Source organism: Anoplopoma fimbria, chromosome 19 (genome assembly GCF_027596085.1).
Source record: "Anoplopoma fimbria isolate UVic2021 breed Golden Eagle Sablefish chromosome 19, Afim_UVic_2022, whole genome shotgun sequence".
Taxonomy (NCBI): domain Eukaryota; kingdom Metazoa; phylum Chordata; class Actinopteri; order Perciformes; family Anoplopomatidae; genus Anoplopoma; species Anoplopoma fimbria.
Genome location: NC_072467.1, coordinates 23,735,739 through 23,761,741, shown reverse-complemented (window position 1 = coordinate 23,761,741; position 26,003 = coordinate 23,735,739). Strand labels below are relative to the sequence as shown.

General features: G+C 42.2%; 1 protein-coding gene across 1 annotated transcript in view; it reads left to right on the top strand.

The window, feature by feature from the left end:
- The first annotated feature begins 6,815 nt into the window (after nucleotides 1–6,815).
- hsd17b12a (hydroxysteroid (17-beta) dehydrogenase 12a) overlaps nucleotides 6,816–26,003 on the top strand; it is a 20,031-nt gene continuing 843 nt past the window's right edge. The window contains exons 1-11 of the mRNA XM_054620157.1: nucleotides 6,816–7,206; nucleotides 18,589–18,635; nucleotides 19,348–19,423; nucleotides 20,906–21,013; nucleotides 21,995–22,059; nucleotides 22,321–22,365; nucleotides 22,843–22,877; nucleotides 23,718–23,799; nucleotides 24,023–24,088; nucleotides 24,912–25,061; nucleotides 25,488–26,003. The exon at nucleotides 25,488–26,003 is cut by the window's right edge and continues 843 nt beyond it. Of these exons, the coding sequence (XP_054476132.1) occupies nucleotides 7,050–7,206; nucleotides 18,589–18,635; nucleotides 19,348–19,423; nucleotides 20,906–21,013; nucleotides 21,995–22,059; nucleotides 22,321–22,365; nucleotides 22,843–22,877; nucleotides 23,718–23,799; nucleotides 24,023–24,088; nucleotides 24,912–25,061; nucleotides 25,488–25,637 (981 nt within the window). The 5' untranslated portion in view covers nucleotides 6,816–7,049 and the 3' untranslated portion in view covers nucleotides 25,638–26,003. The remainder of the gene's footprint in view (nucleotides 7,207–18,588; nucleotides 18,636–19,347; nucleotides 19,424–20,905; nucleotides 21,014–21,994; nucleotides 22,060–22,320; nucleotides 22,366–22,842; nucleotides 22,878–23,717; nucleotides 23,800–24,022; nucleotides 24,089–24,911; nucleotides 25,062–25,487) is intronic.

Genomic DNA, 26,003 nt, shown 5'->3' with positions numbered 1-26,003 from the left:
GGATTAAATCTGCTGATGCTTCCACTCAGGTGCCAGTTGATAAGGAACACCTAGCTAAAACTAAACCCAACAGTCCTGCAATAAATCCAACATTCACGAAGGTTAAATTGTTCAGTTTGTGTTGAAATTGCTATAACATATAACTTTATGATCCTTTTTGGAAGAATGTGATGCTGTTGAATTGTGTTGCGTTATACAGAGAGGTGTTTCTGATACTTAGCCTACCATCATTGGTATAAACAGGGTGGACAAAATAATAGAAACACCTGCCAGTATCTCAAACTGTTTAAATAATTGAACAATATAACCTTCTTGGATGTAGGATTTATTGCAGGTCTACGTTCATTTTAGCCAAACAAACTGTCAGCTGAGTTTACGTTGAGTACCTTTAAATGTGATTTCTTTTTTCTGATGGTAAAGAAATTAAAATATTCAGTGTCCTGCCCCTTCATGTTCATTCAGTCATTTGCAGCAGTTTTGTCACAAAGACTTTCATTTGGAACCTACAGTTATGAAATTAATTTAGATGTGTGTTGATAGCAGGTTTTGCAGAGTGATACCTCAAAGCGGGTTCAGTAAAATGGTGTCCATCACATTTAAGACTCATCAACAGGCTCATAGTCCATCCAGTTTAGTGGTCCCTAAGTGTGTGTGTGTGTGTGTGTGTGTGTGTGTGTGTGTGTGTGTTTGTGTGTGCATGCACAGTATTTGTGTGTGTGTTAAAAGCTGTTGTTAAAAGGCGTGGAGTCACCACAGTGACTACAGTGAGGGGAGGTGACGTTACAGGCTGCTTCTGCCGTTATACAGGCTCCTTTACATGAAATGTCAAATATAGAACGTTTTATTAGATGTAAATTTGATACAGTGTTGAACACTAATGTATAACCAACATGTTTAGAACATTATTTTAGTTTAAACTATGTTAAGATTATCGGGACCTTTATTTTTCTCTTAAAGTAAAATAGCAGGATGGTTTTAATTTGTGATTTACCAGCTTTAGTATCCTAAGAGTGTTACTGACTGTCTGTGTGTGTGTGTGTGTGTGTGTGTGTGTGTGTGTGTGTGTGTGTGTGTGTGTGTGTGTGTGAGGGAGTGTGTGAGAGAGTATGTGGGTCTGAGCATCTATGCACGTATGTGAAATAACGGTGCGTTTGTTTTAAGGGTTTGGTATTCATTTTATTAAGTCTAAAACATGAATGTTGATGCTTTAAAGACATGCAGGGTAAATGCTGAGTGTGACACTAACACATACACACATACATAATACACACACACGTGATCCCTGTGAGTTCCATTTAGTTAAAGTAAAGTTAATTAAATAGGTAATATAATATGTTTGTAAAAGTACAGAAAATTCGCTGAAACACACACACACTAACACATGCACGTCCGTCAAGAGTCACACACACTTCTAACGGCTGGAAATGTGTCTGTCCGTTTATCATCATCAATAGGTCAAATTGAGCGACAATTATTTAAACACACAACTACATATCAAAACATACAAAAACATTTGTATCTTAATATATTATATTTGATTAAAACTTTGTGTTATATGTGTAATGTCTACTTTTAATTCTAACATACAAAACTGAGACGCTTAAATGTAAAACTTAGTATACTCATTTCTTGTAGTATTTGATATCTGAGGGAAAACTTATTTATGATGAAAACATTTTCGCTGCATGCTTATTAATCTCGGATTTAAGCAGAATGACTACATTTTCAAATTTCTAGTAAATCATGTTCATTTCAAAATTGATCTAGACGTATATTTGAGATTTCTTTTTTTTAAATGTACAGTTTGTATGTTTAGGGATGTTATTTTGACTGAGTTATCTTCAAACTGAGATTCAAGCGGTTCATATAAAAGATGTGTTGCACAGAGAGGGAAGCGTGAGTGTAACGTGGTGTAGCGTGTGTGTGTGTGTGTGTGTGTGTGTGTGTGTGTGTGTGTGTGAGAGAGAGAGAGAGTGTGTGTTTGAATGGATATACATATAAATCTGTTTGTCGCCATGATTTTCTGACAAGAGCATGAGTTTATTAGTCCTATATGTGCACAATTGAGAGGTGTGTGTGTGTGTGTGTGTTGGAATTATATCTTGATTCCTTTTAATTTTTCTAAATGAAGGCGTAACTTTGATCTCACTGTATAGACATGAAAAAAAACGTTAAATGTGGAAGTGTTGTTGTGTTAAATTCTTTAATTTGTGAGAGTGTGTGTGTTTGCCCCCGTTTCAACATTATAGGGTATTATTAGTGTGTGTTTCTCTAGTGAGCGTGTGCGTGTCATAGCAGGTTGACTGTATGATGACAGAGTGAGTTTTGTGGGTTTGTAACGTCTCTTTCTTTGTTTCTTGCAGGATGACGACTTGACAGCAGCCACTATGTAAGGCAGCTGTATAACTGGACATAACACACACATGCAAACAGGTACGTGTTTTAAATGTTATATGTCACACAAAAATGTATTACAGCAAACAACACACACTTTGTCAGACTGTGTGTGTGTACGCACATTCCACTTAGTCCTATTTTTTTAGCACTTAATTACTGAAAAACTGCAAAAATATAATTTGATCAGAAACCACAGCTGATGTGAAAATATATCTAGTGAGACCTGATAGAGATTAACTGAAGGACCAATCTTTCAAATTCTAACAAAAAGCAAAAATACAGACATTTCTCAGCTCCCAATTTATTAAAAATGTATTTTGAAGCTGCCATTGAGATCAAATTTAGAGCTTTTAAGGCTGAAAAATTGTCAAATAAAAACACATATTCTGCTGGAATTGTGTCAAAAATCGACTCTATATTTGCTTTAATGCCTCAGTCATTTTTTGAAAAGCTACAGACATGAAAATATAAAATAAGAGCTGTTTTTTTTTAACAGGACTGCTCCGTTGTTGTTTTTTGCTGAAATTCAATTGAAGCTCATTTCAGTTCTATGTGTCCTCAGATGCTGAAATGTCGCTGTGGTCGTCAGAGGAAACAGGACTATAGGTATGTATGAAAAAATATATATTGTAATACTATAATATTGTTGAGGAGATGCACTGAAGCGAAGTAGCTTGTCAGATACTTTAAAAGCTTTGAATATGACTCACTGGGCAGACATATGTGAAGCTGTCGTTGTTTAGAGTTAAGTTAAGAGTACTGTGGCATTATTTGGAGTTGTACTACTACTAATACTACCGAGATTTTGGAGGAGTAAAAGAGGAATTTGGCTGTGTGTTGCGCTGATGTTGCTTCTATTAAAAAGTTTTCGTTAAGCTGTTACAAGCTGGCGGTGTCACAGACGTTAACGGTGAATATCAGCAATGAAACGGGACCAGGAGGAGTCACTGTAGGGGGGACAGTGAAGTGAGGACAGGACAGGGGTGGTCTGCTGGTCTATGCCACGTGTGTGTGTTTGATGCTCGTGCAAATGTGTAAACTCCATGTGCAGGGAAGCAGAAGCTGTAGAAGTGTTTAAGGGGTTTTGTGTGCGTGCACTGTCCACATATGCGGTGCTGAAACTCGCGTTGCAGATGTGGACAGCGACACACAAACAGGCAGAGAATTAAAACTAGTTAGTGTGCTGTCCTGTAAACTCTGGAAAAATCTGTGTATTAGGTACAATATTGCCAACAAAACTACAGCTTGTATAAACGTAATTTATATTTTTGAAAAGTGGTTGAATTTGGTGATAATAGTCGGGGTGTTTTTTTTTATTATTTGTATCAGTTTGAGAAATTATCTTTGGAGAGGAAATATTAGTCCGAAACGCTGCGCTGGTGGGACTCTTTTTATACATTTAAATTGTTTGTGCTCACCTTAAAAATGTTTGCTTCAGGATAAGTAAAATTAAAGAAATGTTATATAAAAGTTTGATTAATTAGTGGACAGAGACGCTTTTTGGTGGAGTTTTTTTTGGCAAGTTGCAGTGTGAAAAGTGGACGACTGGATTTTTTAGGGTGTGTGTGTGTGTGTGTGTGTGTGTGTGTGTGTGTGTGTGTGTGTGTGTGTGTGTGTGTGTGTGTGTGTGTGTGTGTGTGTGTGTGTGTGTGTGTGTGTGTGTGTGTGTGTGTGAACATGGGGTTAGTGTTGACTCTGATAAGGTGAGAGAAAGAGTGTGTGTTTGTTTGTGTGCTTGTGTGTGTGTTGAGAGGAGGGGCAGAAACTTGAATGGGAGAGAGGCTTTGTGTTGCAGGATTTAGGGGAAGTGGTGTGTGTGAGAGTGTGTGTGAGAGTGTGTGTGAGAGAGAGAGAGTGTGTGTGTGAGTGTGTGTGAGAGTGTGTGTGTGAGAGAGAGTGTGTGTGAGAATGTGTGTGAGAGAGAGAGTGTGTGTGAGAGTGTGTGTGAGAATGTGTGTGAGAGAGAGAGTGTGTGTGTGTGTGTGTTTGGGACTATAGATACTAGGAGGGGTAAATATACTTTTTTTACAAAGCAAAAAAAAAAAGAAAAACGAAAGAGAAAAGTAGAGGCTGGAGTTTGTGGTATCCTTGTGGCACAAATTAAAAAAATGTCCTTTTTTTTGCCTGTGTGTTTCATATTGAAAGATCAATTACAAAAAAAATGCAACGATATTGTTTCAGAAGCTGTGGACATGCTGAATATGTTTGAATATGTTTGTGCACTTTCTCTGTGTGCTTTGCGTGTTTAAATCGTGCAGATTACACCCACACACATGTAGATCTTTTCAAAGGGTATCGTGCAGCACTTAATCCACATTTTCTCTTATTTTCAGCTGTTGGGCTGCGAGGACACGACCGACACGTGAAGGTGGACTCTCGAAACATCCGATGAGAGAGAGTGTGTGTGTGTGTGTGTGTGTGTGTGTGTGTGTGTGTGTGTGTGTGTGTGTGTGTGTGTGTGTGTGTGTGTGTGTGTGTGTGTGTGTGTGTGTGTGTGTGTGTGTGAGATGTGTGACATGTGTGAAGTTTGATTAAATGTATTGTTATCAGTTTAAACACACTATAAGGCTACACTCTTTTACATCTAAAGCAATGCTATGGCTGTGTTGCTCTACACTTAAATACTGTGTATATGCTGTTTTTAATATAAAATGTGTTGCCAAATATTTGTGTGCAAAACTAGCTCTATATTAGAGCCTGCAAGTTGATAAACGTTTATTAAATTGTACATTCATGTATAATATAAATTGTGCAATGAAGCCAGAGTGTAAAATCAGTGCTGGAAAAGTATTTTAAAGATTATTTTGTGACAAATGACATTTTGTAAATATATGTATGTTAACTGTGACTGAGAGGCAGCTGGTCAGGGATGCATTTCATGTATTTCACCCGGTTTGAGGTTGTTACACAACTTGCTGCTCCCTCCTCTCGCTGTCACGTTGACTTCGATCCACTTGTGTCAAAGAATGCGAGCAGCTGCACGACGCCCGTCAGCGTGTGGACACATTTTCATACTCTTGTCCCTCTGCTGAGTACATGACAGGCTTTGCTTTGTGCCTGAGAGCATCTGTGTGTCAGAATTTCATGTTTAGTTTTCGTGTGTGTGTGTGTGTGTGTGTGAGAAAGAGAACGAGAGAGAGAGGGAGACAGAGGAGGGGAGGGTGAGATGGAGACTTAAAAAAATAATAAAAAATGCTGTTGCAAATAGCCTTTCTGGGTCACCACTGCTGAGGAGAAACATCCAGCATCTGTGATCATGACTGTCTGTATTCATGTGCATGGAAATGTTAAACATTAAATAAAAAAAGATGAAAAATGCACATGCCTGTCTCAGTGTTTATGTAACACACACACACACACACACAACACACACACACACACACACACACACACACACACACACACACACACACACACACACACACACACACAGACAGTCAGTAACACTCTTAGGATACTAAAGCTGGTAAATCACAAATTAAAACCATCCTGCTACTTTACTTTAAGAGAAAAATAAAGGTCCTGATAATCTTAACATAGTTTAAACTAAAATAATGTTCTAAACACATTAGTGTTCAACACTGTATCACATTTACAATCAATCACATCACATCTCATCTCCCCCTCCCCAACTTTCATGGATGGGGGGGATGGTTACTCTCGCGAGAATCTAAAAAAAGAAAAGGAAAAAAAATCGAAAGCTGAATTGGGGATTGTAGTTTTTCCTGTTTGGTGAGCCTGCACTCTCCTGTGTTGCAACAGAGAGCAGTGTGGAGGAGTTATGTGGTGAAACCAGTGGTCATGGTGCGTTAAGGTGCCTCACTGCACCTGCTCCCACGTCTCTGTGCTGGTTATCAGCAGTGTGATGCAGCCGGAATACCTAAAATAGAAGAGTGACTCATGTCTAGGTGGGAGCACGCTTCCCTCACAGACTGGCACCCCTTGAGCCAATAAACTGCCTCCCAGTGCCCTCCAAGGGGCGGGCCAACCTGCACATATTTCACCAATGAGAGCATTCTTTCATTCATAAAGTGGTGTGGGCAGTTTTTTTTTTTTTTTTTTTTCTCTCCTCCCGAAAGCGTGGGTTTGGAGTGTTTCATAATCCTGACTGAAACCGACAAACCTGCTCAGGCTGAGAGCCAATGACAGACTCTGGATGGGAGCTGCTGTGATGTTTGCCCAATGGCTCCTCGTCCCGGTCTCCCTTATGGCCCTCCCCTTCTTCCATAGAGAAAATCGAATGAATGGGGGTGGAGGAAAGCTGTGCGTAATGACTGACGCGTAAAAGCATCCAACCGGCTGTGCGTAAAGGCCGAGGGACGTCCACTGCAGCCAGTGAGGAGCAGAGGAGGGCGGGCCGTGGTGGAGGAGGTGGGGTGGGGAGGGTGGGTGGTGCACTTTAAATCAGGCTAGACAAGTGTTGGGGGAGTTGGGGGAGTGTGTGTATATATATATATGTGTGTGTGTGTGAGAGATGCTACAACCTCCTTATAAAGGGACTCTCTCTCACGTTGTGGCAAATTAGAGCACATTGCCTAAAATCGAGGTCTCCGCACACACACATACATACATACACATATATATATACACACACACACACACACACACACACACGCATATACAGCCTCGCAGAGTCACCGAGAGCCGCTGCCATGAGCTGGATGAAGGTGGAGGAGACGCTCTTCTGGGTCGGTGCGTTGGCCGTGGCCTCCCTGGCGCTGTGGCTGCTCTACAGGCTGCTCTCCGGCTTTCGGATCTGGGTCTTGGGGAACGGGCAGCTGCTCACTCCGAAGCTGGGCAAATGGGCAGGTGAGTCTGGGTTTCAACATCAAGCCTTTTACCATCACGGTCACGAAGAGGGCAGCTCACAGGTAGGCAGGTGGGACTCGACGTGCAAAGAAGCAGAACCAGCTTTTTGTTATTTTTTTTTATTATTTTTTATTTTTGGAGCTCAAACTTCACTTTGGCACAAAAGGAAGAGCTGCGTTGTGTGTGTGTGTTTTGTGTGTGTGTGTGTGTGTGTGTGTGGTTGGTGTTGCGTAACAAGCGCAGGTAAGCAGCTGATTGACTGGCAAGATAATAATGGTCCTTATTAGCTCAATTTTTTTTTTTTTTTTTGGTTACCCCTACCTACCCACCCCTCACCCCTCCTTCCACGTCAAACACAGCACCGTCTGCTGCCAGGGGCTCCAGTCAGCGTTTTCACCCACGTTTGGAAGAAGTGGTGGTGGTGGGTGGTGGTGGTGGTGGTGGTGTGGGGGGATGCCCCACATTGGTGGGAGCCAGGAGCCAAATTACGCAGGCTATGCGCACTTTCCAGAGCTGATTGACTGGCAAGATAATAATGGTCCTTATTAGCTGTGTGTGTGTGTGTGTGTGTGTGTGTGTGTGTGTGTGTGTGTGTGTGTGTGTGTGTGTGTGTGTGTGTGTGTGTGTGTGTGTGTGTGTGTGTGTGTGTGTGTGTGTGTGGTGTGTGTGTGTGTGTGTGTGTGTGTGTGTGTGTGTGTGTGTGTGTGTGTGTGTGTGTGTGTGTGTGTGTGTGTGTGTGTGTGTGTGTGTGTGTGTGTGTGTGTGTGTGTGTGTGTGTGTGTGTGTGTGTGTGTGTGTGTGTGTGTGTGTGTGTGTGTGTGTGTGTGTGTGCTCCCTCAGCCAGCGCACTACTGAACCACATTAGTCCGCATGATGTAGGACAAACCCCCCATATGCCCAGTTAAAACGTGACCTACATCTAGATCATTTTCATAGCTTACCATTCTGAAAAATATGCCACATTTGGGGTCGTTTGTCCAGCAATTTGGCACTTGTCAAATGTTTGTTTTTCTCTCACTTTGTATATTTTGTGATCAGGCGGTGTTTTGTGTCATGCCTCTGCTTCTTGTGTCGTCGCTTTCTTCTCCTAAAACGTTTTGCCCTACATGTTTGTTTGGATTTCACTCTAAAAATGTACTTTTTCAATGTGGTTGGCCACATTAGGAGCGAGTTAGGAGTGAAATGTGAGTGTATTTTGGTTTGGTGGAGGCTGGTCTCATAGGAGTCGCCCTGCCATGGCTTGACCCACTTCTCCAGTCTCCCTTTCGGTGAAACACTGCTGCGTCTGGAGCCTTTTTGCTGCGCAATTTTACCGAGCGCTCCCCTCCAACACCCCGAAACCAGGCGACCCGGATGGTTTGCATGCTTGTTGTTATCTTGTCTTCTTATAATAACTCAGATGTTTATCTGCACCGTGACGCCCTTTGCCTCAAACTCGTCGTTTTGTTTTTATGAATGGAGCTTTACATTGATGCCCTGTGCGCCATAAGATGCGATGAAACTCATGACGCAAAGGTAGGGAGCCTGTAGGAATGACTAATGTACGTTTCTTTTTTTGTGCTTCTGCTGGAATATGCGGAGGAATACCGGTGCACACCGATGAGTCATGCACTTGTTCATCGCTTCGTCATCTATTGGTCATATAGGAATTGCGATCAACCCCACCTCCTCCCTCCTCCACCCTCCCCCTCCCTCCACCTCCCACCTCCAGTATCTTCTCAGATGTAGCTCTAACTTAGCAATATAGAGATTTTTCCTTCCAGCACTCTTAGTAACCAGAAATTATTCCTCAGACAGTTTTTAAAAACATTTTTTATTGGTGCAGTAAAGAACATTTCTTAGTTTTTAGTAGCAAAGTATAATTGGTCCAATATAATCTCTGTGATTCTGTAGAACTGAGTTTTAAGAGTGCAGGAAATGATCCATCCTAAACCATCAGTTTTAGCAAATTATTCTTACTTAAATAATCAAAGGATTCATGGACACTTTAACTGTTCCACACTGTCACATTATATGTATTCCATCATATCTTCTTTATTTCTTTAACAAGTAAACTCGCATGCCACTCCCTGAAACCGGTTCCTGGCACCAGTCTGACATGCCAACGGTTGCAGCCATGGCAGGAGGTGAACAGGTGGAGGAGGGGAGATGTTTGCTAGGGATGAGGTGTCCTCAGCTGGTTCTACCAGATGTGCAGGTCTGGCCTGCTCAGGCAGTGGTGTGATTTCTTTCGTCAAGCGGTGCCACGCCGTGTCTCCACCTTTTCACTAAAAGACAGAAGCACCTGTTGCAACATGTTAAACGACCTCAAACCACAGAAACTGCATGAATTAGTAGGAAGGAGTTTCAGTCGTTTACGCATTTTCTTCCACTTCCCTCCTGAATGCACTCTTTCTTGTTGTGCAGTTACATAATACCTTGTGTTAGGGTTGTGCATCTACCCATGCCAGTAGATGTTCACTTTAAAGTGACATTTGAAGCTTTTTTTGTTTTTTAAAGCTTTCTGCTTCATGTGATAGATCAGCTGAAAGGTGGGCCGAGGCAGAATTTAGCTGTACATGTATCTGTCATTTGAAGAACATACTTTTAATAACTGTTTTTTGATTAGGGATTAAAAACTGGCTTGGTATATTTAAATGATTGTCTTTGTGATACTGAAAGAGGAAAATATTGGCTAGTCTAGCAAGTTATCCCCCCCCCTTAAAACACATTTATTTCACCCTTAGAAGGAATTCTTTGACTAATATGCTTTCTAGAAAAAAATCCTACATCCGGCCACTTAGCTAATCCCTTAAACATGTGCTTTTCCATGAGCACATGGCTGTTGTTGCAAAACAGGAGACAACTGGTATTTCCTGGTCGGACAGGTTTGATTGTGTTGCAGGCATGGAGTGTGTATAGAAGAGGGTTGGAGATCATTGAGATGAGTGTGGGAAGCAGTAAGGTTGGTTAAGAGTTCAACCCTCCCCATTTAGACATTAGTATTTAATGTTATTTTTTTTAAATCATTTTTATTTAGGATTGTTTTCATCTTTCTGTGCTGAAGCTCTGCAGCTCTCACATGCAGAGCAGAGCAGAGCAGAGCAGGGATTTCTCTGGAGTTCCTCTGCTGGTCTTCCCCTTAGTGGAGGAGACTCCTAGCGGCAGAACAGGAGCACTGCAGCATGATGGACGGCGGCTTCCCCAGCCTCTCTACTGCACTGTGCATCCATCCATCCATCCATCCATCCATCCATCCATCCACACACACACACAGTCAGCCTCCCTGCCTCCTGTCAGCCCAATCCATGTCTGCAGCTCAGTTTTTCTTGTTTTTATTTAAACCTTGAGTGGAAGAATTCAATTTTTTTTTTTTGAACATGGCACATTTCTTGTTTAATTTCTTAGCAGATTTAGATATATTTAGTTTTTGTTTTTTTTAAGGTTATTTCTCATATCTCATGGTATTGTGGCAGTTTTTTTTTATGCAGTGTTCAACATGTATGCTTTTATTTCCAGTGGAGCAGCTGGAATACTGAAATGTGTAGTAATGCCCAGTTTTCTCTCTTTTTTTCCTCCACTCTTAGCCCCCAGCATCTCATATTATGTAACAGAGCCAGTGTCTGTTCTCTTGCAGGATTGTAAAACTCCATTACAGGGAAGTAAATTACCCCAAGAGGGAGCTTTTTAGCATGGTTGGGTTTGGGGGAATAGTGATGCGACATGTGCCCCCTCTTCCTCCTTTTTGACATTAAAGTTTATTGAGAAAATGGTCCTATTATGTCAGAAGGATGCAGCCATTAATCTGAACGAGAGTGACAAAGACCGTGCTAAATAATTTAGTTTTAGTGTGATTTGACTCCAGGAATAAACATTTGGAGCTACAAGTGTATAAAAACAAACTGCAGGTGAATCAGAGTCACAGAGCGGCTTCTAATTATCATGAGAGAATACATTTCAGATATTTTTATTTTATGAATAAGCATTAGGCTTCACGATAAGGAAAATGCACACGTGAATGAAATGTATGTGTGTTTTTTGAATTGAGGCAGGGTCTCCACCTCTCCATCCTTGTGAATGTGCTTCCCTCTAGTGCTTTTTATGAGAGAGAGAGAGAGAGAACTGCTGTTCATGTGATGAACACGCTCTGTGACACGTGCCGCAGCCAGGGATGCTGGGTAAAAATAAAAAAAAGAGGGAGAAAAAAAATCCTCTGCATCTCCCTCATTTCAAGCTTGTCTCAATCGCACCCCACCCTCCCCTCCCTCACTCCACCTCACCCATACAGCTGGTATGTGTGTATGTGTTTCTCTATAGCTTGCACTCTCCATCTTCTAGTTTCTGTTCTGACATTCTCCATACTTTTTGTTTGCCCCTTCTCTTCCGGTTTGTATTCTCTTAGAATTTAAAATACTTTCATTCAATGCGCGACAAAATCGTCTATTTGCAATTTTGTTTATGTGTATGCGCGTTAATGCTGCAGCTTCACAAACCTTAAGATGTTTCTCTTTACTTTATCATACTTTCTAAAGTTATTATGCTGGGTTTTCTGACGGCCACTGATACTGAAAGACAATTTTAAGATAAACTCTTGATCGAGTAACTTGTTAGGAATTTTCTTTCTGGTGATGCAACTTGTCATCATTAATCAATCAGTGGGTGTATTGTCTTGATTAATCTTGACATTACTTGCTTATCCAACCAACCGTCTAAAAACACAAAGATAATCAGGTTTACTGTCATATAAAACAAAGAAAAGTAGCAAATACTCTCAATATGAGAGGCTAGAACAAGGTCATGTTTGGTATGATTTATTGATTACCAAATAATTGCTAACTTTCTGTTAATCAACTATAGTTTACTAATCATCCCCACTCTAAAATTATAATTTAAATTTCTTCCATAAATATGATATTAAGTGAAGTAAACTGGTATTAGTGCGAGTTCCTTAGTCTTAATCTCTTTAAACCATCGTCTGTTAGTTTAATTTTTGACTTTGAACTTTACCCAAGTTTGCTCAACACTCCTGCTTAACCACATTTTACACCCTCGCCAAAACAACAAGGGCATCAAGTGCAATAATGAGAAAGCTGCTCCGTCTGGTTATCCAAACAAACACAATACTGAACAACTAGCATATTTGGAATTGGTGGTTTATTGCTGCCTCTTGTTAACTGACACCTTTCAACGTCGGTTTCGGTCCAACATGCCAGAAAGGCAGTTAGTTCAGTTGTGTTGGCTGAAATGTACTCTGAAGGTGTTTGCGTCACTCTTTCGTGGAACAAACTTGAGAAGAATGTATGAAGTCATGTTCTCATATAAGTCAGTACGTAACCTCCAGAGAGGCCACCCATCAATCACCTGAGAATTGTTATTGGATGACACAGATGAGGGAGGGAGAGTGATTTATGAAGGTTTAAGGCCCCAAAAAAAGACACCTTGGTTTTGACTTGTTGTTTTTTAAATAAGAGTTATGGTCAAACTCTGTTTACCTGTCAGGGTATAGTTTCTGTTAGGATTTGGCAATACGCTCATAAACCCTTGATAGATTAAATAGTATCTGTGTGTAGGAACAGCGGAATACCAATCATAAGTATGTCTATTTGTCATCATTGCAACATCAACCTGATAAACTAGATATGAGTCTTTTAAAATACAAGCTGCTCTTAAACTGTCTTTGCATTTTAAAGGAATTTCTTTTTCACCAATTGGTCACAAATGGCCTTTTCAGTCGTGCACCATTGAGTGCGGAGTGTATGCATGTTTCCATACCTACCACCAAAGGCTCCAGCAGGTGATTTCACTGATTAACACTCCTTCAGTCAGAGAGGACGGACTGAAAAAAGTGAAATCACCCGCTGTCTGCTTCGTTTGAACCCAAATCCACACAGTGCAGTCTGTCCTTACAGCCACACGGTCAAATAGCTGAAGTTTGTTTCCTGCACAAAAAGTCTCAATTCAAGTTATTGTGGTAAAGGAAACCATTGTTATTTTTTTTTAATGGAGGCATGTGACTGGAGGAGGAGAGAAGGGGGGGGACGCGACTATTTTTTACTCTGTACCCAAATATAGATGCTACTTCTATCTTTGGCAGCTCTGAAGTACGCGTTCTCTGTCTCTCCCCTCATGTCTCCCTCTCCCTCTCCCTTCCCCGGCCCGATCGAGCTTTATTTTTGTCGACTTTTATATCACACGTGACTTTTCTCCCTTGCTATTTTAAGAAGCCACTGTGTTTGTGTGTTTTTGAATGTCGAAGGTGGGCGGATGGAGAATGGATTGTGTGTGTGTTTGGGTGAGGATTGGAGGGGGGTGGGGGGGGGATGCTGTCTTTGGATCTTCTGCTGCATCCCTCCCTCCATCTTCTCCCCTCTGAGGTGGGAGGGGCTGCTCGTTGATAGGCGAGTTTGGGGTGCGACAGATTACATAACGGCACGTAACGAGAGCGGGGCATACGAGGACCGCAGTCTCTCCTCACTGAGAATCTTAATTGTGGATTTGGTGGGGGTGGTGGTGGTGGTGGGGAGGGTTAAGGGGGAGGTTTTGGGCTCATTTTGAGCTCTGTCTCGCTCTCTCTTTGCATGGGAAGTTGATACCCCCCCCAAAAAACCCATCACCCTGTGGGTAACTGATAGTCCAGATCATGCCAGCTTTATCTACAACTAAACAAACTACATCAGCTTATTTTACTAATCGGCACACCTTCATCTTGGGAGGGAATAATCAGGGAATTAATAGAAATCTGAATCTCTATAAAGACTGGAGCTTTTCTATTGACTTTTATTTTTAATATGAGCTGCTCATCCTCACGCTTCTGCATACTCAAAATGCAGTCCACGTTAATCTAAACTAAAATATTTGTTCACATGAATCAGTGGGTTTTGTGGTCGCCCTATTCTTTCTTTTTTTTTTTTTTACCCCAGCCTGCAGTGCTCATTCCTGGCATCCATAGGCTGTAGATGGAGGGCTGAGGATGCAGCAGCAGCAGCAGCAGCAGCCTGGTCGCCGTGGTGATGGTGATGGGGGATCTTGTTGGTATTCAGGTGCTGCGGCAGGCAGGCAGCCAGGCAGGCAGCTCCCAGACGAGGCAGTGCAGGCGCGCTGCTATTTTTACTCCTCCTGCTGCTTTTTTTAGACCCTCGGAATAGTGAGCAGGCAGCGGCAGGGGCTGCTCCACTGCTGAGGAGGGAGGGAGGGAGGGAGGGAGACAGAGAAGGCTGGGGGATGTCAATACCTCTGGACGTGATGTGCAGCACTGAGCACGGTGGAGCTGCGCCCCCGTCAGGCCGCTTCCGAGCCAGCAGGGTGGTTACCAGTAAGGCGTTGGGATGGATGGAGGGGGAAACTGGGAATGAATGAGAGGCAGCAGCGCGCGCATGAATACATTCATGGATTCGTACGCGGCGCTTCCCTGGCCTCTCTCAGATTTCCATTTTTTTCTTCTTCCTCCTCCATTGTACACATCAGTCTCATCCGTGGTTGCCCCGTCAACACACGTTCAACCCTTTTGTTGTCAGTGTGCGTGCGTCTTCTCTTGAGCGTCAGGAGCTCGGCTGTCAGTCACGTGCTCGCTTGCGTAGATGCTTTTTTTTTTTTTTTTTGTTACATTACATCTATGTGTGTGTGTGTGTGTTTGTGTGTCACAGATGTAATGTGTTGTTCACGTGAGGGGAATTAATTCCTACTGGGAGCACTGGGCTGTTTTGATGTACAAGCAGAACACAATGTCCAAAAATACCATTGTTCGGTTGTGTCACAGTGGTAAAGAGTTGAATTCTATTTACTCTCTGTTCATGCAGCATCCAGTGTAGATTCAGGTGTGAAGGGTTGCCAGTTATTTGTGCAACAATGGGTATCTAATTCCATTCTGTTCTATTTCAGGCGTGGCCGATAAACGATTATTGGTTATGTTATTTCCTTGTTCGTTGCACTAATGATGGCTAATGGCAACTCAAAGTCAAAAAGGAAATGTCTTAAGACTCGAGAGGAACTCTGTCCTCATCTGGCTGTTCTGGACCCCGTTAAAGACACACACACACACACACACACACACACACACACACACACACACACACACACACACACACACACACACACACACACACACACACACACACTTCTCTCATTTACTCCCTAGACAACGTTTATTGAGGAAAATGTTACTGTTATTTAATGAGTGGGAGGAGTGTAGTCATTCATCAGTACAGCCCGAGGATCTCGGGGTTTTAAGGAAGGGGCCAACCGACCCAGGGAAGGAAGAAGGGGGGGGGGTAGATAAATACAGAGTGGAATATCACAATACAAAGTGTTTTAACGGAGTGGTCTTTGTTTCTCTTTTTTTAAATTTGAACCCAGCTGTTTGCTTTTCTCTGAAGTTGATGGAGGGATTATTTGCAAACCGTCCCCTCCATACCTGGCCTCCCACTTTTACAACCACCCAACAAAACCCCCTCTGATCAAATGGGTAGAAGTCTGTTCTTAATAGGTTAAGAGACTTTTAATGTTTTAAGTCATCTTACATTACAAACTTTGGGTCTGCCAGCATCAGAATGATTTGCCTAAAGATTAATTTAAAGAGTTTAAAGGCCCATTCGCATCTCCACTAATTCAAAAGACAAAGACCTGCAGCGTGGAGGTCTTCCTCATGAAATGCAGAAAACTTTGCAAAAAGAAGGGTTTTCATTGTTTTTATGAGACAATCAATCATTAGTGAGACTAGAAGCTGGGAGTTCAGACTGACACTTCATTTAGTTTTTCTTTTGAAATGCATGGCATGCGTCGCCTGAAATCAAGTCTGACACATGTTCTTCACTGTCCTGTTCACACGTGTGTTTCGGTGCATAACACATTCTTGTGCGTTCTCTTCTGTCAGGTTTAGGTTGAAATGCCGGTGCTGTACGTGCATTTGGACACATTCTTGCACGCAAGGTGCAATTCACCTGAAACTCAGTCATGCGAGCATGACTTTGGGGTAATTCGTTGTCCCGTGTGACGGGAATGTGGCTCTTCTTGTTGTAGTTTATGAGTTTTCTTTTCTTTCTAGTTCAGTTTCAGCTGTCAGTCACGTCTTCCTCCTCGAAAGTACAGTAGGCCTCGTTAGAGAAGCTGTTCCCCATCAATCCAGCCTTCACTTGTTGTTACAATATGTCTCAGAAAAAAGGTTGTCCTGCTGTTGCCAGCTAGCAACCTTGTAACTGCGGTCGTGTTGACTTTTCATGATCTAAACGGTTTCATCCTCCTCCTCTCTCCCTCTCAAAATTTGCATGATGTCAACAGAGAAGAGGCAGATTTTTATTTTTATTTATTTTTTTACTGTTCTTGGCAAGTTGACATTTTGGAAATATTAGGTTTATATCAGCCACAATCTGTTGTGTGTTATGGATTTGTATAACCCTGTAGCTCATGAAACAAATACGGCTCATTCACTTAAAGGTTAAATAAGGCGAAAGCTGATTTTATGTCGGGGTGGTTGTTGTCTCTATTCCCCCCCTCAGCCATTTTACTTTGCAGCGAATGCAGCCTCTCCCTGCCTCTGTCCCCCCCCCCCACCTGCATCTGCAATGAGAGCCTGATTTGGTACAGCCCGCGCCCATTGAGGCTTTTCTGCCACGGAGCGTTTCATTCTTAACACGGGGGAGGTTTAAAAATAACCAGGGATTCTGCTCCCTTTTTTTTTTTTTTTCTTTTTTTACACTTTTGACTTTATGCTACTCTCGCTCTCACTCCTCTCCTCTTGTTCTTCTCCCTCCTCCTCCTCTCCTCCACCGCCATCTCTATTCTGTCTCTTTCTCCTTCACTCATTCGTTCTCTTGCTTCGCTCCAGTTCTATTTTTAGCCGCCCCTAGGATCCCTCCTCACCCCCCACCCTCCCTCCCTACCCCACTTCACCCTCCTCTTCTCTGCTGCTCCATGTTCGTCATCACTCCCTCCTCTCTGCATCCCCTCTCTCATCTTTTTTTTTTTTTTTTTTTTTTTTTTCCTGCTCTCCAGCTCTCTGCCAGAGAATGTCCTCTACCTCTATTAATCTTTCATCAAGCCTTGCTGATAACATATTCATGATGCACAACTATGTGTGAGTGTATTTGTGAATTTCCCCAATCCCTCCTAACCACCACCACCAACCCTTTTTTAATTTAATTTAATTTTTTTCTGCGTCCGTTTTCCCCCCCCACCTCGACCCTCTTTTCCTCCTTCCTTCCTTCCTTCCTTCCGTCTGTCCTCCGTCAGTCAAGAAGGAGCTGGGGTTGATGGGCAGTGAATGTTTAAAAATAGCTCTGCTTGCTTGACAAGGTGAGGAGAACTCTGAGCAGAGGAAGAACATCAGCTCCCTCTCTCGGTCTCCTTCTCCCCTCGATTCGGCCACTTCTCCATCTTTTTGTTGTGCTTCTATGAAACCTTTCCTCTTGATTTTTGCCAAACTGTTCAGGTCCTCTCTGCTTTTCCACCATTCTCCCTCCCTCCCTCCCTCCACCTTTTTGTCTAAACTGCACATTCACTAGATTTTAACCTTGCCAGTCAGAGAAACAAGAATCTTGAAAATCACATTATTTTGCGTCGCAGGAGCTGCTCCCAGCGAGGTATCAGTGGGTGTTGAGGGCTTTGTGAGTCCTATACTGTCTTCTATCTTTGTTCTGCTTCAATCTATACCATCTTATCTCCGCCTCTGTACAATCTCCATCCCCTCTGTTGTCTTTGTAGCTCAATCTTTGCGATTTGACTCCTATCTATATTATCTTGCTTTGTTGTATATTCAATATGGGCTCCCCTTTTGTGTGCACCTCGAGAATGGACACTATCATCGATGCTGGGATTGTAGCGCTTAGAAAGAGGGCTTTCCTGAATAGGAGGTGAATAGTGTTGCGGGGTGTGGCCGCCAATGGATTTCTTTCCACGCTAAAGTCTTAATTTAACTCCATGTTCGGGCTCTGAGCCGTTACGGTGACACCTGGAAGCGGTTGAACCTGATGCGAGGGTGTGTTGCAAGCCTTTGAACAAAGGATCATATTTGTGTGTGTGTGTGTGTGTGTGTGTGTATGTGTGTGTCTTTTTCCATGTGCGACTGTTAAGAGATTAATAAGAGATTGTGAAGATGTATAGTAGATTTGCCAGAGTGATGCGTCGCTCCAGTGTGACTGGCCCGTGAGATACCGGGTGCTGCTGATGTAATGTGCCATTTGACGGGGTTAAGGGGGTCATGATTCAAAATACAAAAGTGAAACCATGCTTTTTACCACATCACATCATTCATTCTTTCTTTTAACTTTTGGGGCCTTTTTAAGAACATTTACTCCTTCATTAGTTGAACAGAAGTTGATTCGACCCCTGCCCCAGCTACATAGTGTGAGAGTGTCATAAAAACAACCAATACTAACCTCTTGTTTTTCTTTTTCTTCTGTCTCCCTCCAGTTGTGACGGGAGCCACGGATGGAATCGGGAAATCCTATGCGGAGGAGGTGAGGCTCCTGGACCCTTATTTATTTCATTTCTTCCACGGCGAAGCTGTGACTCATGCATACACACACCGTATTCACTCATAGGCCACAGTAGGGGAGAGCTCTTATGGGCCTATTAACTTGGAAGAGTGTCCTCATGCACACACAGTTCAACACAGGCTCGTCAACAAGAGCTCATACGGCTCGAACGGGCACACGTTGGATAGGGGCTACCCGGCCACGTGTTTGGCCCATACTAGTGTGGGTGTGCTGGCTGGATGATATAGTCATGTAGGGGCCTTTGACTCATACTGTTGTTGTTGGTGTTGGTGCTACAGTGAAGCTAGCCACGCAACTGTAGGCCACCATTTTACCCAGTGCATTAAGTCATGCAGGGTTTCTATGCATGAAATCGGCCACTTGATTTCTGCTTTTGCGTGATATATCAACCTTTGTGCCTTTTTTAAAGTGCAACATTTTGAATCGTTTGAAATGCAAAAAGCGGATTAGATCACTCTGCACAGCAACATGCCCACAAAGATCAACCTGGCTGAAGAAACTAGTACTGATTGATACTTTGTGCATCCAAAGGGCTGGTCACAATGGGAGACAATGAAATTGAGGAATGCAAACCAAACTTACACTTTAGAGGGTTAATATATTATATGAAAACAATATGATAAAATGATTGTCAAACTTGTGCATTCTTTACTAACTGTTATTTATTTTCTAGCTGGCTCGTCGAGGATTTGCCATGATGTTGATCAGTCGTTCCCAGGAAAAGCTGGAGGATGTAGCCAAGTCACTAGGTAAGTGTGTATAAATGTGTGAAGAAAAAATCCCTATATGTTTTAAGTTGGCATAAGTTTATTTTAGATGTTTCACTCAAAAGTGTTGGCTTCCTTTTTCAAAATCAAATTTTTGTGAGTAGTTGCACTTTTCAGATTTATCCTCTAAATCCCATTTTTCATGCTCTTTTGCTCCCGCTAAGTCCTGCCTTTTGTTCTCTTTTGAGTGCTGGGGAATTGGAAAAATGCAGCTAACAAAGCAGCCTGTGTTTTACTTCCTCAAACAAGTTAAACATCTGACCTGATTTAAAGAAACTAACTGTTCACTCAAGGTATTTGTTGGAACAAACAATACCTGACTTTACTCATTCACGTCTACACAGTCGGAAAATGAGCATCCCTATGAAAGGGGAAAAAACTTTTTTCCTCCTCCTCTCTGGCCCATCTCCAGATTTGAACAAATAGTGCCCTATCCCTGACGCTCGCTCTCTTTCCATCGGTCTCTGACGTCTCCCACAGCGCAATTTCCCCTGTCGTGCTTCAGGTCCACAGAGGGGGCTGATGGGTAGTCACGGGATGCCAGACTCTGGCACTCCTCCCTCACGACTAGTCTGACAAAAACGACCCTCCTTAGCATGCCACCGGGCAGCCCACCCTGTCCCACCTATAATTTCATTGTCATCGTCATCTCTTATGTAAGCATCTCATTTGACTTTTGATCGCACCTACCTGGCAACCCCAAATTACTCCTCCAATTTGGCAACATCAGCCTTAATATTTCTGCTTCTTTGCCTTCGTGCCCGAAGCTGCTTTTATCATTTTCTTTGACATGGACTCAAAGCGGTCGTGATGGCTAAAAATAAACTGGAAATAGATTTCAGGGAGGCTCCAAACCCATTTCACCCCCCTTTTTTTTTTTTTTTTTTTTTTTTTTTTTTTTTTTTTTTTTTTTTTAAACTCAACTCAGGTTCCCCTTTTTCTATCTTGTCTCAACTTTAAACATACACTGTCACACTACTGATCTTTGCCGAGGCACATCCCAGGAATTTTCCTCTTATAAGTCCCTCCACCACCCATCAGCCAAACGAGTCTTTGGACAATAAATTCTAATTGCAGCAGGGAGTGGAGGGGAGGGTAAAGGAGGCAGAGAAGATCGCTCGGCTGGTTTGTTGGTACGCAGTGCCCTCTTCAGTTCCAGTCTGACAGTGACTGGTTTCATGCTCCATTCATTTAAACGGATCCAGGGGTTTTGAAACTGGGGTATTGCTCTGTTGTTGGACCATGTAATGCTGGTTGAATTGTGACACATGCATGATACGAGTGTGTGGAAGGCAAGAGGAATACATTTAAACATGCATCCGACTGAGCTTTTGTCCTTGTTTTCACAATAATCCTACAGTGTAACTTTCAGTCCTACAGTTTAAAGACTTTGTTCATTTCCTTGCATAGATAACATTGTACACTTTTAAAGTTAATGGTTCACCTGTTTCTCTCTCTTCCCAGAGGACCAGTATAAAGTGGAAACCAGGACCATTGCAGTTGACTTTGGCAATGCGGACATCTACAACAAGATCGAGGAGGGGCTGACTGGTCTGGAGATTGGAGTTCTGGGTAAGAGTTTATATATTTTACAGTGTGTTCATTCAACCTTCAACTCTGTCCAGTGATGACTTTCAGGCACCAGTTGCATGTCGACATATTTTAAATAGATTGCAGTTACTGTAAGAACCTGTTGTATTACAGACAGAAGTAAGCAGAACAACAGTACAAGACAAACTATACATCACTTAACAACAAACACTTGGCGTATATGAGACACTTTATCTAGTCAGTAGTGGTAAAAATGTGACATAATTAATGAGGTGGTGTGCTGTTCAAAACCTTGTAAAGTTTGACCTTTTGTTTCGCTGTTGGCAAACCTCCCTTTTGTGATTTCAATGCACGCATCAGCCAAGTTAAATCTTACAACACCTATTGTATAAATGTGAGGTGGTGCCATTTCCTGGTTCTCACGGAACAGTAGAGTCATTTTATCCATATTTAAACCCCCTTAATTCAGATACTTGCATTGACTTCTTTGTCAACTTTATCTGAGAAAGGAAAGCTACATTGTCTGTCATGTTGACTGAGTTTTGAGGTGTGGCATTGTTGTGAAAGAGACAAGTTTCCACAACACAAAGAATGTATACTCTTTTGTGCGTGAAGATGAAACATTTTTGAGGCATGCATTCTTTTTAAACAGAAAAAACATAGTCGTGACACTGACATCACGACTCATGCTATATGTTTAAAGTTGCATTAAAATGTCAGCTGTTGGTGTCATTTCAGACGTTTAGACTCGAGAGTTCACATTGTACTTTTCAGTTGAACGCTGAAGGAACTCTTTGTCCTCTTTTTAATGATGCCAATTGTGCTCTACTGGTTGTAAGGTGTGGCTGTGTCTAGTGTGGAGTAAAAATGCCTGTTTCTATCTTGTTAGCTTTTGCTGCCACCTAGTGGTAGAAACTCAAGCTAGTTTTATTACTCAAGCACCAGTTCTTTTTGTGAAAACACTGTAGAATAATTATTTCTTTTTCCTTTTGTCCTCAACAGTCAACAATGTCGGTGTTTCCTACTCCTACCCAGAGTACTACCTCCAAATTCCCGATCTGGACAACGTGAGTCTCTTATTTCATCTTTATTTGCAGAAATTCTCAGATACTGATAGGAAAGAGTGCAGTCTCAAAACAACTGATCCAGCAAATGTATTCAAATGTATTGTCCTTGTCTCGTGCCCCCACATGGTTATTCTTTATTGCCTCTTTAGTTTACCACACATCTGCTACTATTTCTATATATTTTGTGCTCTGCTCTCTACTATATAATACATAATCTTTTATATGTGGTTGTTTATCTGGCTGGTGCTTCCTGTGTTTCAGTTCATCACAAACATGATCAACGTCAACGTCACCTCGGTGTGCCAGGTGAGTTTGCCTTGAACGACTCTGCACACTTTATCTCTTGCAGGGGAGGAAATATTCCAAATACCTCCAGCCTCGGTGGTGTTGCACACCACATATTTATATCCAACCCCATAGTGTTTGTTCAAAGTTTATCCGTGCATATCACTTTTCCTCCTCACTTTTCCCCCTTTTTGTTCTTCTCCTCTTCTTTTCCCTCCTCCTCTTCTGCTGTTTTCTACCATGGTACCTGCAGTGTCTCAGTTGTTCCCAAAGCAACGGTGGACTACACCAACGCTGTCTGTACTCGCCACCCACGCAACTCTCTCTCTCTCTCTCTCTCTCTGTCGGTCTCTGCCTCTCTCTCTCTCTCTCTCCTTACTTTTAGTTGTTTTTTTTATTAAATAAAACTCTTTCCCAGTTCCCTTAAGTCTCCATGAGTTTTAATCATTGTTTTTGTGTGACGTCTGATGTTAACTGAGCTTGTGTTGTTCTTTTCAGATGACCCGTCTGGTGTTGCCCAGAATGGCTGAGAGGTGAGTTAAATGATGGGCTTCCATGTTTTGCGACATGACTGCAGTCAAACATCAGTGTTGTGAATGGGGGGGGATTGTGGCCCAGATGCACAAGGAATCACAAAATTAAACAAAACCTTGTTCTTTTCCAAGAGCTACTATTTGGGAGAATAAACTTTATAAAGGTGGCTCTTTTAAAAAAAATCTGGCATAGGGATGAGAAATCCTCACCAAGCCCTCTCCATCACTGCATCTCTCTTTTCCTCTCCTCCTTTGTTCGCAATGCTGACAGGCTTTCAATTCACACAAAGTGCTCTTCCCACCCGATTGGCTGCTCTGTTCCCATGTGACTCCTGTTGGCCAATGGCAGCTCAGGCACATTTGGTGCCCTGTGAGGCTGGAGCGTCGCTCCACTACATCACTGCAGCAACAGGCTGCCATGGCAACACACACAGGCCACTACCACACAGTTCTAGTGTGTGTGGAACATCACTTTGTGTGTTTTTGTGAGTGTGCTGAACGTGTATAGACACAGGGTTCCCACTGGCATGGGAAATCTTTTTTTAAAGTTTGTGGATTTGAAGGAAAACAAAAAAAACAAAGACAGAAAATACATTTATTGCACTGTTCTGGGATCAGTGCTTCACATCGTGAGGGGAGCCCTGTGGTGTAGATTGCGTTGTTATGGCAGCAGCGTTGAAATAGGAGGATTTTGAGCAGGCTTTCTTGATTAAACAAAATTCCAAATTAACTTTGAGTTATTGATTTCTTTAATTTAGTCCGTCAAGACTCTGAAATGTGACTCTTATAGCATCCCAGACAACAAAGCAAAGTTTTTTACCTTGTTTTTGTTTTTCTCAGGTCCAAAGGTGTTGTCCTGAACATCTCGTCCGCCAGCGGCATGTACCCCGTCCCTCTGCTTACTGTCTATTCTTCCACAAAGGTATGTGCAACATCTGTAATTGTCCGTCCCTCGTAAACAAGCAAACATGTTCTCTGGAAACTGAATTGTTTAATTATATTGATCAGTATCTTGCTTGTTTCACGAGGCTTAGGCAATTCTTCCTTTTTTTTTATTGCACAATTTGGCGGTTTTGATGACACCAGACCAACATTTAACAGCCTGACGTGATAACATGTACTGATCTTAATCCTTATGTGTGCAGGCCTTTGTGGACTTCTTCTCTCGTGGCCTTCAGGAGGAGTACAGGCGTCAGGGCATCATCATTCAGGTGAGTTTGGGGAATAGCAAATGGGATTTATTTTAGCCTTTATTTTAAGCCAGACTTATGTCAAGAAAAGGGAACTGCTTTAACAACATTGTTTCCCACTAACTATGAGAGATCGTAGCACTAACCATACCACTGTTTTATAGAAACTGCTGCTGTAGACTAAGTGATGGGATATAAGATTTGTCCCTTTGATCCCTTATTAAATTCCCTCACAGATTTAGCGCCAAAGAAGTTCCAAATTGCAACTTGTTGCTCTCGTCCTGCCTGAAGGACATTGAAATGAATGCACATTCATTAATGATGCATTTGTTACAGCAGGGGCATTTTTGAGAATATGTTGTTCCACACTAGGCTTGTTTGTTCTTTTTTTAGCAGCTTCTGTAGTAATCACTGTGTGCCACCTTGTGGTGGAAGTGTGTACAGCAGTTTCACCTCAGCAAACCCCGAGTGTGTTTTCACCTGATATCCCCGGTCATCAGACAGGTTCACAGCAATGACTTCATGGATTTTTTAAAATGTGATTTTTAAGGAAATCTTACAGTGCCATTGGTCAGAAGGACACATGATACAACTCTGTCTGTTAACTCTTGGTGTTTGTCATTTCAATTATTAGTTGGGCAAGGATGTTTTTATGGGTTTAACTAAAAAAGAATCTGTTTATTAATATGCATTCATATCACAAATTTAACAATTTGAGATGGTAAATCCCCCCAACTCCCTCCTCACGCCACAGTCCCAGATCCTCGATCTGAAATCAATAAATTCCACATTCATGATTTGTTGGTCTCACGTTTTCTCCGTTTACTCCTTTATCCTCCTGCAGAGCGTGCTGCCCTTCTTCGTGGCCACCAAAATGACTCGTATCAGGAAGCCCACCCTGGACAAGCCCACACCAGAGCGCTATGTGGCAGCTGAGCTCAGCACTGTGGGTCTGCAGGGCCAGACCAATGGCTATTTCCCACACGCTGTCATGGTAAGAATTGGAAACCTCAAAAAACCTATCCATAAAACACATTAAGTCGACTCCAATGTTGTTGTTAGTGTTGTGTTAGGATGTCAGCATAAACTATATGGTTTAAATCCACCTTTTAAAGAAATGTAAATTCAGTTGCAACACATGAGTGTACATCAAGCCTGTATTTTTCTTATGTGTAAAATAATGTAAATGGGATAATTTGATACATTGCATATCATATAATTTGCACTTGTTTTTCCATAAACAATGTTTTAGTTGCTGTCAAATTAGTATAATTGACTAAAAACCTACCCTTTTCCAGATGTCTTGGAAAAATGTAAATTATTTTTGTGCTTTAATGTTAAGATCAAAGCATGAAAGCTATATAAGAACTGGATTGTAAACTTATGCACCTTCTTTATTGTTTTGTTTCTTTCCTCACAGGGTTGGCTGACCACCAAGCTTGTGCCGATCAAGCTCGTCATCTTCTTCGGAGCCAGAATGAACCGTCTGCAGCGTACCGGATACCTGCGCAGGAGGAAGCTGCGGGAGCAGAGGAACGGAGAAAGTTCGAAAAGTTTGAAGAATGACTAGGAGGATGGCTGAGGAATCTGCAGGCAGCCCCACTGTTCTGACCCGGCGCAGCGTTTAAGGAAAGCAGAGATTGTGTTTTTGTATCTGTATGGTTGAATCCTCCAGGGTTACCCGGGATCTCACATGTGTGCACGTCAAAGCATGTGTGTAACTTTGTTTAAAACTGCTGATTTTTGTCTGGAGAGAAAAAGCCAAAGAAGGAATGGGTCTGATATGAAAATGAAATGCTGCTCATCACAGGACATTAACACATTTTGTCACTGACACTGATGGTGGTGATAATACAACAAAAAAAATAGTGATTTGTTAACCCTGCTGTTATAAGCAGTGGAAAATGGTGGTGGGCATCTTTTTTATATATTTGTA